Source organism: Gymnoscopelus braueri, assembly GCF_963280865.1.
Source record: "Gymnoscopelus braueri genome assembly, chromosome: 21".
In the NCBI taxonomy this organism is placed as follows: domain Eukaryota; kingdom Metazoa; phylum Chordata; class Actinopteri; order Myctophiformes; family Myctophidae; genus Gymnoscopelus; species Gymnoscopelus braueri.
Window position 1 is genome coordinate 16,849,624 of NC_137623.1, and position 16,351 is coordinate 16,865,974.

Here is a 16,351-nt window from a genome sequence, read left to right on the forward strand (position 1 = left end):
GCCGTGACCCCCCAAAATAATCATATTTGAACTGGGGAGCCCCCACCCACGCACTTGGAATTGTAGAAGTTGAGGCATTACATTTAGTTTGACTCGTTTCCACAGATAAATATTGGTAAAGTAGCCGATCTCCAAGCTCACAACACCTCGCAAACGCGAGGCGTTGTGAGCTTGTAGGTCAGTTATTTTCAAAATGGTTGCCTCTTTCTTATATTATTTGACAGTTTGGCACATTTTCCCCCAGTTTTTATAGTATAGTTTGTTGATTATTTTTGATACAGTAATGGTCTTTTTTCATTTAAAATTTTTATTCAAAGTCCTTAAATTGCCACTTTACTGTCATCTGGGGATCCCTCCAAAATCATGTGGGGACCCCCCCGGTGGCCCCGACCCACAGGTTAAGAACCACTTGTGTAGAACATGGGAATACAATTTAGTGGGGTTCTGCGTCAGCCTAGGGGCAGTGTGCACAAGACATTTGGCGTTGATCGGTTCAGCAGTTTGCCAGATTAGCTCCAGACACACACACACGCACGCACGCACGCACGCACGCACGCGTGCACACGCACACGTGCACACGCACACGCACACACTCACACGTGCACACGCACACGCACACACTCACTCCCTGACCACCTGAGAGCTCCACGGTCTGTTGGTGCTTTCAAGAGAGGACTAAAGACTTTCCTTTTTAACCAAGCATTAGTTTAGCCTTTCTGGTTTTTTTACCCCCCGCCTAGGTCTTATGTCCCCATGTGTTTTTACATTTAGCACATGTTTTTATTCTGTAGGCCTACTGTAGCACTTTGAGATGTGTTTCACATGTAAAGTGCAATATAAATAAAATGTATGATTATTGTTATTATTATTATTACACACACACACAAGCTTTGTATGTGGTTGAACTGCACCTAACCTGCATCATAGTAAGTGGGCTTTAACACTCAAACCAATTGCTTCTCAAAATGAGGTCCAGGGACTCTCAGGGTAACGATGTAATTGTGTTTTTTGACGTTTGACATTGGAACATTATGAATACAAATGTAATTTCTGTTTGCCTTTTAGGCTTCGTAATAAAAGATTGCACAGGAGAGGACAGATAAGACAAATAACTGAAATATACAAAGAAATTACTGACATATTTAATAATTTCCCCAAAAACTGCGGGAATAGCTGATCTACAAGCTTACAAGCTTGTAAGCTTGTAGATTTCTGCTATTTTTGGAACATGTTTGAAAATGTATGATTTGATTTGATTTTGGTAAAAGAAATACAACAAGTAAACACAATATAACTTAAACCCGGGATATACACATAAAAGCCTAATGAAACACTTGTGGTCCTGCAGAAAAGTTTTGAACACGGAAACGATTATTACGATTATGCAAAAATAATTGCAATAATCTCAAATAATTGCTATTTGGCGAATATGTAATAATTGTGACAGACCTCTATGTACACATTACGGGTCCATGTGGTTCCATTTGTACACTCTCTTAGAGTTATGGGATGTCTTTGAAAATTCAAAAAGTCTGAGACCCAACCACCTCTCAAACCTATTTGTGTGCTGCCACCAAGTGGTGGGTGAGTGCACCAACACCTCCATCCATGCAGCTATAATGACCTCATTCATTCTCATCCCCAGACCAAGACATAAAGCCAAGTGGCACCTCTAATTCAGCCAGCCTGCAACGCACAGCGCTTTTCTAAATAAAGAGCAAGTGTCCTTAGTATAAAGCACCAGTAGTTATGGACATACTTTAACCTTTTTTTCCTTCTTTTTTCGTAGAGCTGCTACAATGGAACTTTGCTGCTACAATTGAACTTTTGCTCACCCTTTCTAAATAATTTTAGACACAGGCTTGCAAAAATGCATTCATAGAATTGCTGTCCTAAAATGTTGATATCCTCACAAGTATAGTAACATAAACCTGTGTGTGTGCGTGCCGCGTGTGTGTGTCTTTTATTTGTGTAGCAATGTGCACACGCGTTTTGTTTTCCTCTGAAGCACATTGAGTTCCCTTGTGTATAGATGTACAAAATATAGTGTGAGCTGTGTTTGACTTGTGTGTGTGTGTGTGTGACGGCGCTGCCTCTCTCTCTGTTGTTATGTTCCCCTCAGGGAGACATGGAACCTCAACCCTCCAGAGGTACGCAACGCTCAGCTGCAGTACGCCGGCTGGGGACCCAAAGGCCAACAGCTGGTAAGAAAACTACAATTCCCACTCCCAACAATACACCAGTGGGTTCTTGGCATGTAACGATTTATCGTAAATCGATTAAAATCGATTCAAACTGGTGACAATTTAAATCGATTTGCAAAAAAATGAATGAAAATACAGGAACTTTGTAACAGAATTGATTTAAAAAAAGTCATTTCCTACTGTATTGAAAAGAGGGTAAGAGAAAACACAGAATCGTGAAAATTGTGTCTTGAACCTAGTATCGTGAATCGTAAAATGCCTAGTGGGTTCTCAAACTTTTACATGTCAATTGACATTGACCGCGGACCTCCATCTGGACATGTTTAGTGCCAGGAACCTCCCAGAAGTGTATATATGGGGGGAAAAAATCTGAAAACATTCAAGATTTCTTTTTTTACACGTTCATAGCAGATGTACAAGCTCTGTGCCGCGCTGTGAGCGTGTAGATCTGCTATTTTTGAATAGCCAACACGTATAAATGGATAAAGTTGATTGTGATGCTATGTTAACAACTCTTGCTGGGGACCCCCTGACAACCACCGCAATACACCCACTAAAGTGCACTTATGAGGAAGTATTATTGTCGCTGTTGGGTGGAAAACCGTGTACATCCAAAACTTGACTTTTCAGGAAATGGAAGGGGACAAAAAAATCTGTGTCCCACAGGATCCAATTGTAGTTATTATTTATTCACAAGCTCATGTTAATACTTTATCATTGGTTAAATATTTATAAAACACACAGACTAGACTTAACCTCATTCAACCTTGCTGTCCCTATTTGGGGGCATGTCTTCATAGGAAGAAACATTTCCAAAAATAGCTAGAATAGCCTATTTATATGCTCACAACACGTCACATCACGACGAGTTGAGAGCGTGTAGATTATAGGCTATTTTTGCTACGTCCGCACGACCCTTTCATAATGACAAAGTATTTATGGCATTAATTTATGAAAAAGAACTGACTTTTTCATAAATTAATGGAGATCCATGTTTTCTGCCCGAGAAGGACTACCGGTGTATATATCGCTGGTTCTCAAAGTGGGGTCGGAGGTTCCAAAATGAGTTAGTACAGCATCACAGTCATTTTAACCCCTTTTATTTTTATTTTTGAATAGCCAAAGTATAAAATAATGGATGAAGCGGTTAAAACCTAAAATGACACAGATTCCTTCCCGGTCTTAACCCATTAAGACCTGGAACGCACCGAGTGCCGCGCTGCGAGCTTGTAGATCTGCTATTTTAGAAAAAACGTGAAAATGTGTGCAAATCTTTGAATATATATGGTTTAAAGCGAACATTTTAACTATTTTCTTTGCTTCTGGGGGTCCCTGGAACAACATATTTTGAGATTGGGGTCGGCGACCAAATACATATAATTTTGGGGGTCCTTGACATGAAAAAGTTTGAAAACCACTGATATAGAAACATACGTTTTTTTCAGAAAACTGTTGGGATTTAGAAGACATTTGTAGAATCGGCTTCAGGTCTTAATGGGTTAATGGGTTAATAAGGAAAAGTTTCATAATTATGAATGTGCTGTATGCTCTCCTGATTCCCAGAGAAGACAGACAAACAGACAGACAGACAGACAGTGAGTGATTAAAACCTCGGGTACAATGTCGTTAATTACCCGTAATCTCATTAGTGGATTAATTAGCGGGCGCCGGTAGATTGATATAGCTGAGACTTTCCCACCATTTGTCAAGAAATGCCCCCCTTCTGCAGCAGTCAAACAGAGTTAATGTGTGAACGCCAGGTTCAGCCACTGAAACAGCTGCAGGCCAGAGCCTTTTTCAAACACTTTAAAGATTTTTCTAAAAATGTTCTAAAATAGTAGATGTACAAGCTCGCTGTGTGGCACAAAGTGACTCGCTGTGAGCTTGTAGAACTGCAATTTTTGAATAGCCAATATATAGAAATGGATAAAGAGGTTAAAATTATTGTTCTGCTAGTATTAACACATTTTGCTGGGACCCCCCCCTAGGACCACTGGGGGTCCCCGTACCCCACTTTGAGAACCACTGGTCCATACACACACATGTACTTGCACACACACGCACGTCGCACGCACGCACTCGCACGCACGCATTATGGAAGCTACTGTACCACAGGGGTTCCCAAAGTTGGGGTCGGGGTCGCGGGACACTGACGGTGGGGTCGCAAAATTATTTTGGGTAAAAATTAAAACTTAAAAAAAAAAAAAAAAAAAAATAATAATGTATTTCAATCTAAAAATTATTACAAATAGTACATTTTACCCATCTCATTAGGTACTGTAAATGTGATTGTGTGATTGAATATAATATATTAACAAGATTATTAACAGCACAAGTAGTAGGCCTACAGTCAAAAGTCATACTAAAATACATTACAAATGCGCACCGAACGTGCAAGTTTATGTGCATAAATTACCTCCACGGCAGAGTCCTGCAACGGGCCGGGTACCCGCGGATACCCGACGGGTACCCGCGTTTGACGGGTGAAAACGGGTGAAAATGTTACTTTGATAAAATCACGGGTACGGGGACGGGCGGTACTGAACTAATCGCGGGCGGGTATCATTTTATTGTGAAAATCAGAGAGCACTGTTTCCGCCCAAACAACGTAACTTGTGTAACTTAACAGCACAACTGCATGGAGCATGCTGGACAGTTATCTTAACTCACAAAAACACATTGAACATCCTGTTAAACCTTCAAATTAAAAGTATCTGATGACATAAACAACGACACATGTTTGCTGCGTAGATGCGCGTTCGCGCGTGGCTTAAGCTCGCTCATCCGTCTTCACTTGCTTTCTGTACAAACCTGACCACTGAATGTAGCACTGTTGTTGAAGGCTGCTATCTTTTTCAACACACTTTTCAATAGGATTTACATTTTACACGGGTAAACGGGCGGACAACGGGTCGTTTATTTGACGGGCGGGGCGGGTCTGGTTCGTATTTTGAAATTATCACGGGTGACGGGTCGGTCTACGGATCTGAGTATTGACGGGCGGGGCGGGCGCGGGTTCTCAAAATTGGACCCGTGCAGGACTCTGCTCCACGGTTAGGTGGGGTCGCGAGTCAATGGCCACATTATTTTGGGGTCGCGGACTGAAAAGTTTGGGAACCCATGCTGTACCACACATGCCTTCACATTGACATAAGCAAGAAGCGTAGGTGGAATACATACAAGTCAGCCCATCTGTTTTGCCACTCCCCAAATCCCTGGTGTTCTTCATCAAATCCCACGCACAGAGACATGCAGGTGCATGTACACAAACACACTCTCACACACACACACACTCACTCACACACACACTCACTCACACTAGCACAGCTGTCCAGTCATGTGTCAAACCGCCTGCGAGGCTGAACAGAGACGTAATTGGGTAAACAAGCAACCTGTCCGGTCCGCGGAGATCTGAACTGTGTATGTTTGTGTGTAAACACACTTACACATAATCATATACACACATGCACACATGTTTGTGTGTGTGCATTATGCATTTGCTTCTTGCCGTTAAACTGCTTGTAGATCCCAGCTAGGTTCGAATGACATCATCGTGTAGTCTGTAGCTGAACTGTAGCTGAACCTTTGATGTCATATGGTAGTCCGTATACAGACTATAATATGACGTCATTCAGAGGTTCGGCTACAGACTAGCCTTTCTAAACTAAACTTTCTAAATGTTTGCCTCTTTCTTATAATATTTGACAATTTGGCCAAGGTTTGACCGTTTTTTATAGTATAGTCTGTTGATTACTTTTGATGCAGAAATGGTATTATACTTTGTGTATTCTATTTTTTGGTATTAAAAGGGTCTTAAAAGTCCTTAAATTGTCACTTCACTGTCATCTGGGAACCCCCCCAAAATCATGTGGTGACGCCCCCTGGGGGTGAGAAATAAGCAATGCAACGCATAAAAGTGCCACTAGAATTGCTCCCCTCTCTCCCTCTCTCCGCCTGCCTCAGGCTGCACTATGCGCTCTGATCAGTGCAGCGTGTAGAGTCCAGAGATCCCATAGCCCGGACGGAACGGGGACCGTCGGCTGACACTGTGATTGGTCCAAGAAAACCACACCCCTGTTTCTGAGCTAAACTTAGCAAAAAAACGTTACCATTAAGGCATTTTTCATGACGTCTTTTAACACATTCCCCCGCCAGAGGGTTTTTTTTTTTTTACTTCCCCCACTGCCATCATTGTTTTAACCTTATTTATTTAACCATTTCTTAAGTAGTCACAAAATATTTTCCGTGATCACCGTCCTTACGGTGATCCCCTCATTACACACACACAGGAGTCTCGTAGAATCGTGGAAAAAAAATATCCGATTGCGGTAATCCGTTCCATAATTGCAGCCAGTTGAAAATAGCATGTTTCACCCAAAATAACATGGTAAAAAGTACACAGGAGCCGAGATACAGGATTTTAAAGTAATAAGTTAACCAAGGAGTGAATGGAGCTAGAAATCTTTGGATCGCGATATCTCTGGTTCTGTGTGGATAAATTAAAAAAAAAACGGTTATACTCGTTGTTGGCGGTAAACGGGTGTATTTTTCAACAACGGTTATACTCGTGTTTGGCAGGTAATGTGTTAAGACTGAAGTTACGTCAAGCTGACTAATTTGCGGTCGTACGAGTGCGTTGCTTGCCCAAAATAACAATACTTTTTTCAGTCTAATAAGTGAGGCTTAAGGGAATAAGGGATACAGCCCCGCTAACTTTAAACAGTTGCCCACCATTCCCTATGAGAACGGGGCCAGGTCTTCACTCTGCTGCGCTGTGGCCTAGATTATACCTTCCACACTGGGACAGCATCTGCACACAAAGTGACATCAACATAACATGGGCGTCTGACTCACTCCGCCCCCAAGACAAATTAATGATGACAGCCCCCCCCCCCCCCCCCAGCCCTTCTGTTACTTTTGAGGGAAGATGGGTTTTGGTGGTGAAACTTTTTTAACTAACCTAGTTCTCAGTCTGTGCTGTGTGCTCACAGACTCTGTGCCGTATTGAGATCATTATGGTGTTATACAAGAAAAACTGTTATTTTCTAACTTAGAAAGTTGTATGACAGGGTTGTTTTGTGTACGCAGTATAACTTGGCGCTTAGACTATTGGTTCTCAAAGTGGGGTCTTTGAGGGGGGGGGGGGGGGGGGGTCCCAGGGGGGTCCCCTGCAAAAGTAGTTAACAAGCTCACAGCGCGTCACTTCATGCCGCGCTGTGAGCTTGTACTGTAGATCTGCTATTTTTGAAAATATTTGGAAGATATCGAAGATGTTAACTCTTTGACTCGATAACGCGTCAATTGCTACTTTGTCCAGTTGGCCGTCGACGCGTTTGACACGTTGGGCGCGCGTTCATTGTTTAATCTCTGATCACGCTATTCTGCAATGTATCACTCTAGGTTTCAGGTTCCACTTACTTCACCCACCACTGCATCCGGTTTTATGACGCAAATTCCGTTTCCGGTTTTCAATTTTTTTCCACGGTCATTTTCGGACAGAATAGGGAAACACACGGTTTTTCACACGGTATAAAAAAAGAACGGAGAACTCCCCTTCTATAATCTATGGTCTGGGTGACGAACAGTCATCGCCGTCGTGTATCACATCGTAATTTTCGCGGATCAGAGAATCTGAGAACACGTCACATCCGGTATGACGTATTTGACTGTGTGGGCCTGGTTGATGGGGGGGAGCGAGTCAGCGAGCTGATGAAAGTGTCTATTTGGTGCTCTCTAGTGGTGGAACGATCGTACGAGTTCAAAACCCCAGATAGACAATCTATATGAAAATTAAATAAAAAAATAACAAAACAAAAAAACACGAAAATCGCTGGCACTGGGGGAGTACTTTATGAAAATACTCTGGCAGTCCAAGAGTTTTAACACATTGTGTGCCAGAGGTTTATTAAAATATTGTACGTTCAGTGCCTGCTATTCTTCCATCCACTTACGTTGATACGTTTCGTGCTGTAGAAGACCCGACGCGGAAGTGCATGTAAACAAAGCGTGCGTGCGAGACGGCGGATTATTGTTCCGACGAACGCCTGGAACAATAATATTTCTAACGCGATCCTCCATTGCAGAGTGATCGCCGATCGAAAACGGCTCGCTTTCACCACGTTAAAAAGAAATGGAGATATTAACTCTCTCAGTGCCAATTAAATAAAAAAAAAATTGCGAACTGTGCCAACTGTTTTTTTTTCTTTTCAAAGTAAAAAAAAAGTGCTTAGGAAGCGAGATACAGCCTTTTTCAGTTATAGGTTAAACAAAGAGTGGATGGAGCTGCAAATCTTCAGATAATGATATCTTGGGTTCTGAACACTTTAAAAAAAAAAAATAAGAATTCTCGTTCTGGCACTGAGGGTATAACCCTAAAACTCGGGATAACTCGGGGTCTGGCACTGAGAGAGTTAAGCTTTTAGTCAAGGAGTTAACATTGGAGAGGCCGACCGGAAGGATTTTTGACATGGCCTCTCCTTCTCAGAGACTCCTTGGATGATCCTAAAGTTTCGTTAGAGCGCCCAACGTGGGCCCCACGTATAAAAAAAATGTTACACTCCCCTGCACTCCCCGCATGGATTCTCAAAAACGGTCCGGTCCGTTTTTGAAAATGACGCCTTTCTGGAATTTACATTTACCTAGATTGTTAGTGTGCTATTTAGCATGCCCAATAGTAACATAATCAATTGAAAAAAGATGTTTGAATCAATTGTTTGGGGGTTCAACCATACTGACCCGTCTAATATTGGAGTTTCTGCATGCATACCGGCCACTAGTGGGCCAGCCCAACTTGTATGTGGTGTTTTTTGAAAACCTTACACCCTCACCTAACACCATGCCAAAAATCTAAAACTTGTCACTAATTGCAAAATTTGTATGATGTTTTACATATTCCCTCTCAGTTATTACAACTACAGCTTGTAGCAGTTTGTCCTAGCTAATCTCGCAAACCATTGGGCCGATCCGCATCAAATTGCTTGTGCACATTGCCAGTAGGTCACAGCCTTTTTGCATGTAGTTGAAGGTAAGAGGGCGGGGTGGCGGGTGGGGAGAGAGCCTGGCGACGCGAGCTGAGTTAGTGCACTGAGTGGCAGTTGGGGCAAACGCAGTCCCCACAACATCATTTACGATTCTGTGCCTATCGGTACATAACTCGGACGGCGCTTTGTCGACTAGCAGACCATCGGCCGGTCGTCGCGGGCACTCGCGCCAGGTCTGCTGAGTCGGCGCGCCTCCGTCATGGTCCAAAACTATACTTTATCGACGAAAAAAAGTAGTCTGCGATTGTTTGAAAAAGTATTGTCCCAAGCGGGAGTCGAACCCAGACTCTCAGTGGTAGTGGATTTAGAGTCTAATGATTAACGAGGTGCGCCACTGAGGCCAGTGCTGAAATGGGGTATTCGGGCTGAATTATAATGTGACGTCCTAACTCTTCTAATGTAGAGGAAAGAAGTCCCCGCCCGCACAGAAGCCTCGCCCCTTCGGGGCGAGGCTTCCCCCAACTACATGCAAAAAGGCTGCGGAAGCAGACGTATCTCCACTATTTTTTTCTCACATATATATCACACTTTTTGAAGTATCTAGCTGTAATTGTATTTATCATGTACTTATTTCCACACATGTGTTCAAATATGCAAATTATCTCATTAAATATGCACAATACCAACATTTCCTCAGTAGAAATGGATTCTACTGGTAAAATCACCTTAGGGCCAACTGTTTATAAGACCATTGCTTTCCAAAAAGTATTGTCTAGAAGTCATATAAATGATTCACATACATCACATTTTCCTATAGGGGTAGGTAGTGATAACTGCCATTCAGCTACAAGATTGGAAGGGTTATCATACCAAAATATAAACTAGAGACATGTAGGAAGACAAAAATACAAAAACTTTACGGTCACCTTAGGTGGTACCAAAATCTGGCTTGGCCCCTGGACTAAGTAAGAATTTGCCCCTCGGAAATGCAGGTTCCACACAGAGATTCCATACTAATATCTACGCAGTGATATTAGTCTGGCCATGCCAGGCTACCCCGACCCCGCGAGCAACTTCACTGCTTAAGGACCGTAACATGTCAAACACTGGTGTTTAAGGAACGTATACAGAGAAGAAAACATGGACCTTTGACTATTCACACGAGGCACCCCACCCTGTTGAAATATCAGGACTATGGACTATATCGTTGCTGCCGGGCAGAAACCCCCCTATCTCCATATTCAAACTTTTTGTGTTTTACGTACATAAAACTTGATCACTCAAAAGCATCGAAACGCGGTGCGAAGAGACGCATTTTGAGCTTGTCGATCTGCTACTTTTGCTGTTTATGAATTTGAATCCTGAAAATGCACAGTTTTGGACATACGTATGAGGTTTCCAGCCAACAGAGTTCCTCGTTGATGATAATGTTAATCTGGTAACTTAAAGTGTTGCTATTTTCTCGTTGTCTTTGTGAATTAATAAGGTTATGGCTTATGTGAAATGATCATCAAGCATCGGCCTAAATCAGGGTTCCCCAATAGGCGGCCCGCGGGCCATTTGCGGCCCGCGAGGGGCAACTGTCCGGCCCGCACCAACCCCTGTCACTTGGCTAGTGAAAGTTGCAGGCATGGTGTGTGTGGTATGAAATGTGAGCTTACCATAGTCACAGTCATCCTTAATCATATTCCATCATATTCAAGGACTTTTGGAGAGGGCTTTTAGAGCACTGCAGAGGTGTGTGTGTGTGTGTGTGTGTGTGTGTGTGTGTGTGTGTGTGTGTGTGTGTGTGTGTGTGTGTGTGTGTGTGTGTGTGTGTGTGTGTGTGTGTGTGTGTGTGTGTGTGTGTGTGTGTGTGTGTCCGTCCAGCTGATGCTCGTTGACGCTCGTTAATTTCATACTGGAAGACAATTGAGGTTTGACTGGGCTGAAACTTTATCTCAGTAAATGACGTGGAACTCCATATTTGGGCATGGCCGACATCATAGTGACAACATGAGCTTTGAATCAGCTCAGCTTAAAACCAGACTGCACAGTGTGAAGGATGCACATGGAGAGAGACATCGAGGAAGACTTCAACACCTCAAGAGGAACTATTAGCAGAGATACATACACTTGACATTCAGCTGGTAATTGCCCTGTAATCAATCCTGGATCGTAAGGTCACAGATCATTAATTACATTCTTGGACCATTACAGCCCATGCATAGCAGCAGCTTTGACGATGAACCCACTGTTCCCGACAACGAGCCAGCAGCAGGGAAACTCAGAAGAAGAAAGACCCTACAGTAGTCAACAGTCTACCAAGACTTTAACGCAATCGGAAGTAAAGAGACGTCGTCTGACTGACGCAGGAAAGAAAACTCACATCTGTATACAATGTGACAAGAGTTTCAGTGCGTTATGTAACCTGAAGACACACCAGCGTAGCCATACTGGAGAAAAACCTTTCTATTGTAAACAGTGTGACAAGAGTTTTGGTCAGTTATGTAACCTGAAGACACACCAGCGTATCCATACTGGAGAAAAACCTTTCTATTGTAAACAGTGTGACAAGAGTTTCCGTTGCAATTCTTACTTGAAGACACACCAGCGTATCCACACGGGAGAAAAACCTTTCTATTGTGAAAAGTGTGACAAGAGTTTCAGTGAGTTAACTAGCCTACGGAGACACCAACGTATTCACACTGGAGAAAAACCTTTCTATTGTAAAAAGTGTGACAAGAGTTTCAGTCATTTAGATCACCTGAAAAGTCACCAGCGTGTCCACACTGGAGAAAAACCTTTCTATTGTAAACAGTGTGACAAGAGTTTTGGTCGCAATTCTAACTTGAAGACACACCAGCGTATCCACACGGGAGAAAAACCTGTCTATTGTAAAAAGTGTGACAAGAGTTTCAGTGAGTTAAGTAGCCTACGGAGACACCAGCGTATTCACACTGGAGAAAAACCTTTCTACTGTAAACGGTGTAACAAGAGTTTCAGTCGGTTAGATCACCTGAAAAAAAAGTGTGATGATCCGAGGACCCTGTTAAATTGAAATGGACGGATGTGAATCCAGTTAAAAAAACTTTGAACTGGAAACAAAACTTTCCGTCCGATAGGATCTTGAGAAAAAGGTCAATATCTCCATATCTTTTTACAGTGGTGAAAACAAGCCATTTTCGACGGGCGATCACTCTGCAATGGCGGATCGCGTTAGAAATATTATTGTTCCAGTCGTTAGTCAGGACCCTCGACCATCGCGCAGACACCCTTTGTTTACATCCGGGTCCTCGTGGAGGCTTCTACAGCTCTAAACAGATCGGCGTAAACCAGGGATGTCAAACATACGGCCCGCGGGCCGGATCAGGCCCGCTAACTACTTTAATCCGGCCCGCGAGATGATTTTGCAAAGCAGGAAAAAAAAAAAAAAAAAAAACTTTTTTTTTTTTTTTTTTTTTTTTTGTGCCAAAAATGTTTTAATATTTTTTTGGCCAAGTCTACACCTGCAACCACACGTAACTTCCACTTTCCTCTTCTTCTTCCTCGTCTTTGTATTGGTATTGTTTGTGTTGGAGCGCCTCAGTGCGGCTGCAGAGTTCATGTGCAACCTCTTCCAGAGAGAGATAGAGACACTAGAAACTCTGCTGGAGACACAAAACAAACTGTGTAGACTTGGCCCCTTGAAATAAAATGTATTTTGGCACAAAAAATATATATATATATATTTATTTTTTTTAACACATTTTTTTCAACAGTAATCGATTAATTAATCGGTAAGGCCTAACGGTAAACGGTTAATAAAATGTCTCCATTTGGCCATCCCTATTTGTGAAGTTTACATTTTCAGAATGTGCTTGTACTAACTAAGACTAAGTAAAGTAAACAAAGAAAACTATCTGAAGTTATTGTTATTATTAGTTATTATGCCATGATTTTACCGGTCCGGTACCGGTCCGGTACCGGTCCGGTACCGGTCCGGTACCGGTCCGGCCCTCTGGCCCTCTGGCTCTCCTCCATGTGGCCCCTGAGCTAAAATGAGTTTGCCATCCCTGGCGTAAACGGTAAGAACGCTGATGTACCCTGTTTTAAAAAACCTCTGGCACTTGATGTGTTAACCGGTTACCAATTTCTTAACGATTACCGGTTAACGGTTGGCCATCACTAGCTGCTGAAGATGCATACTTTTCAAGCACACCGTAACAACCAAATAAATGGTTGGTTCTCAACTTATTTAGTTTCAACTTTCAAAAGTGCATTATTTCCTTGTGTGACCCTCAACACAGGATTTAAAGGTTTCATGACATGTTGGTTTTACGAAACATTAAGTCTTTATCATGGTCCTTCAAACGTGTATTAAAAGGTTTTAACTCCAAAATCCCCTCCAGTGAGCCATGGCAGGTTTTTTCTCTCAGTGTTCTGAAGCCTTTTCAGCTGCAATGAAAAGAAAACCTATTTGCCTGCGGTTGTCGCTGTTGAGGGATTTTGCCTGTTAATCATCGCCTCTACTCTGCGGGGAGGGGGCGGGATTAATGGACTTTGACATCAAAGTCCACGGGCCAATCACAGCCCTTTTCTGAGCCTATTCCGAAAACCCCAAACCACAGAAAATCCACTGAATGTTCAAAGACCAAAGAACAAAACAAAAAAAATCCCAGGGCTAAATTATGAGTACCACAACCAATGATAATTACAATAATAATAGTGGTAAGAGCAGCAACAGCACTAGTATCTGCACTGTCACTGGAGTAGCGGGAAAACCGCCCCCCCCATGCCCCAATCTGTTCGCAGGTTGTGTGGCCCTCGGCTTGGTACCCTAGACATAATTTGGCCCTTGGGGAAAACTAATTGGGTAACCCTGGCCTAAATAATCAGCCGGCATTTCGTCGTTTGCCCTTCTTAGCTCGGGTAAAGCCAAATGACGGGATGAAATTTACCGTTGCAATGGAGGAGTTGGATGCACCTTCCCAGAGTGCTAAACCCAAAAACGTATGCCGGTACAAAACAGAAAACGCAACATCCAAAGATGTAGAACTCACCAACTAAAAATAGATTTAAAAAAGCATCGGCCTCACTTTATTTTGGCCAATCAAAACAAGCTAATGTTTGTGTCTAGTCGGCCTTCATCAGAGTGTGATTTACATATATAGGACTTCATAGTGATTGAGTCATGTGTGGGCCTGTAACTGGGAGGGACAGTCACTCAATGCATCAGCAAATCCATATAACCAACTCCTTAAGTCTTCTTAACCACTTAAGCGGAAATAACCAATCTGCAAGCTCACAATGCGACGCGTTATGAGCTCGTTTATCTGCTGTTGAAAGAATGAAGTTTAATAATTGGAAATACTGACAATGGAACACACACACGCACACACACACACACACACACACACACACAGACACACACACACACACACACACACACACACACACACACACACACACACACACACACACACACACAGTGGTGGAAAAAGTACTCAGATATTTTACTTAAGTAAAAGTATCAATACTGCAATATAGAAATACTCCGTTACAAGTAAAAGTCTGGAATTCAAAATTTACTTCAGTAAAAATACAAAAGTATTGGTATCAAAGTGTACTTAAAGTACTAAAAGTAAAAGTAGTAAAATGTTTGAAAATAGCCGATCTACAAGCTCACAACGCGTCGCATCGCGACGCGTTGTGAGCTTGTAGATCTGCTATTTTCAAATAGCCTGCGTATAAAATAGGGCTACAATGGTTAATGTATGTTTTATAATATAATAATTGATAATTGCAAAGTAACTACTAACTAAAGTTTTCAAATAATTGTAGTGGAGTAAAAGTATAATATTTGCCTGTATGTAGTGGTAGAAGTAAAAGTCCCGAAAATTGGAAATACTCCATTAAAGTAAAAATACTTCAAAATTGTACTTAAGTACAGTACTTGAGTACATATACTTAGTTACTTTACACCACTGCACACACACACACACCAGAGCATGTGAGCGGAGGGAACTGCCGCTCGTCGCTCCAGGGGGCTGTTGTCACGCTCGCTATTCGCTCATGTTGATTACCCCCCTTGATCAAGGACGTGCGCTGTGCACTTCTGGATGTCTGTTTGTGTCTGAGTCCGTGCCAACGGGCATGCTCAAAGATGCGGTGGGCGGCCCCCCACCAGAGCGGCTTGGGGCGGCAGGCGGTCCTCGCTCCGAGTAGCGCTCCTACCTTTTTATACATTTGGAAACTTGTGTAATGGGACATTCTGCAAAATGAGTACTTACTTTCAGTACTTACGTGTATTTTAATTCCAAAACTTTTGTAGAAAGTTTCATCAAGTAAATTTTTTTTGACACAAACTGTGAATATTATGTACTAATATTCAAACCCATGCCCCATTATTCTCCTGTTGAGAAAGGAAAGATTTTAGGTCAATCATTCACTTAAACAGTGAACACATACTGAAATCAGCCCAAGGCCAAAGCATTTCCGCAAAGCTGGAGATAATGATCAAATCCTTTACAGTTCCATTCAGGGTCATATTGATTTCTGGATGTCATTAGCTCTGTTGGCATTTTAATTCCCCCCCCCCCCCCCCCCCACAATCCAAGGGCCTCCAACATCACGTCTCGTAACTGTCGAAGATGTGCTATTCGCCTTAATTAGGAAGCTGGCCTTCACATTTCTAGCGAGCTCCGCATGCCTTCTCCCAACAGGGTACAAGGAATCGAGCAGGCCGTTGAAGTTGAAATCGGCACCCTGCAGTTATTTTTTTGCTACAAATTAAGGATGGAAAGATATTTCTTTGCTCCTTTTTTTTGCTCTCGGTATGTTGTGCCTGAAGTTGTTTTTCTGCCACTGCAGTTTGTAGCCTGCAGAAAAAAATAGGAAAACATTGAAGTGGTTGAAAGCACCTTCTGCCTGTGAATATGATGATGTCTGGGCTGTTTTGGCTAGTCTCCCTACAAGATGATGACAAGCACGCTGGTTTGATCACCAACTGAGCTTGTCTGGAATGCACATCAGATAGGTTCATAGTTTCGGGATGTGTAGTGCGCCCCCCACATCCAGTTATTATACTGGCCCATGCTGGGCACAGTCCGCAGAAAGAGAAAAGAGAAGAAACGCATAGGACAAGACAATGGAGACTAGACTAGGATAACAAGATCTCAGTCACACTGTCAGGCAGTCACAACAGGA

The 16,351-nt window shown here is 42.6% G+C and overlaps 1 protein-coding gene across 1 annotated transcript in view; it reads left to right on the forward strand.

Annotated features, from left to right (window-relative positions):
• LOC308077210 (A-type potassium channel modulatory protein DPP6-like) overlaps window positions 1-16,351 on the forward strand; it is a 154,097-nt gene that overhangs the window by 92,388 nt on the left and 45,358 nt on the right. The window contains exon 7 of the mRNA XM_080417820.1: window positions 2,123-2,204. Coding sequence (XP_080273946.1) covers window positions 2,123-2,204 — 82 coding nt within the window. The remainder of the gene's footprint in view (window positions 1-2,122; window positions 2,205-16,351) is intronic.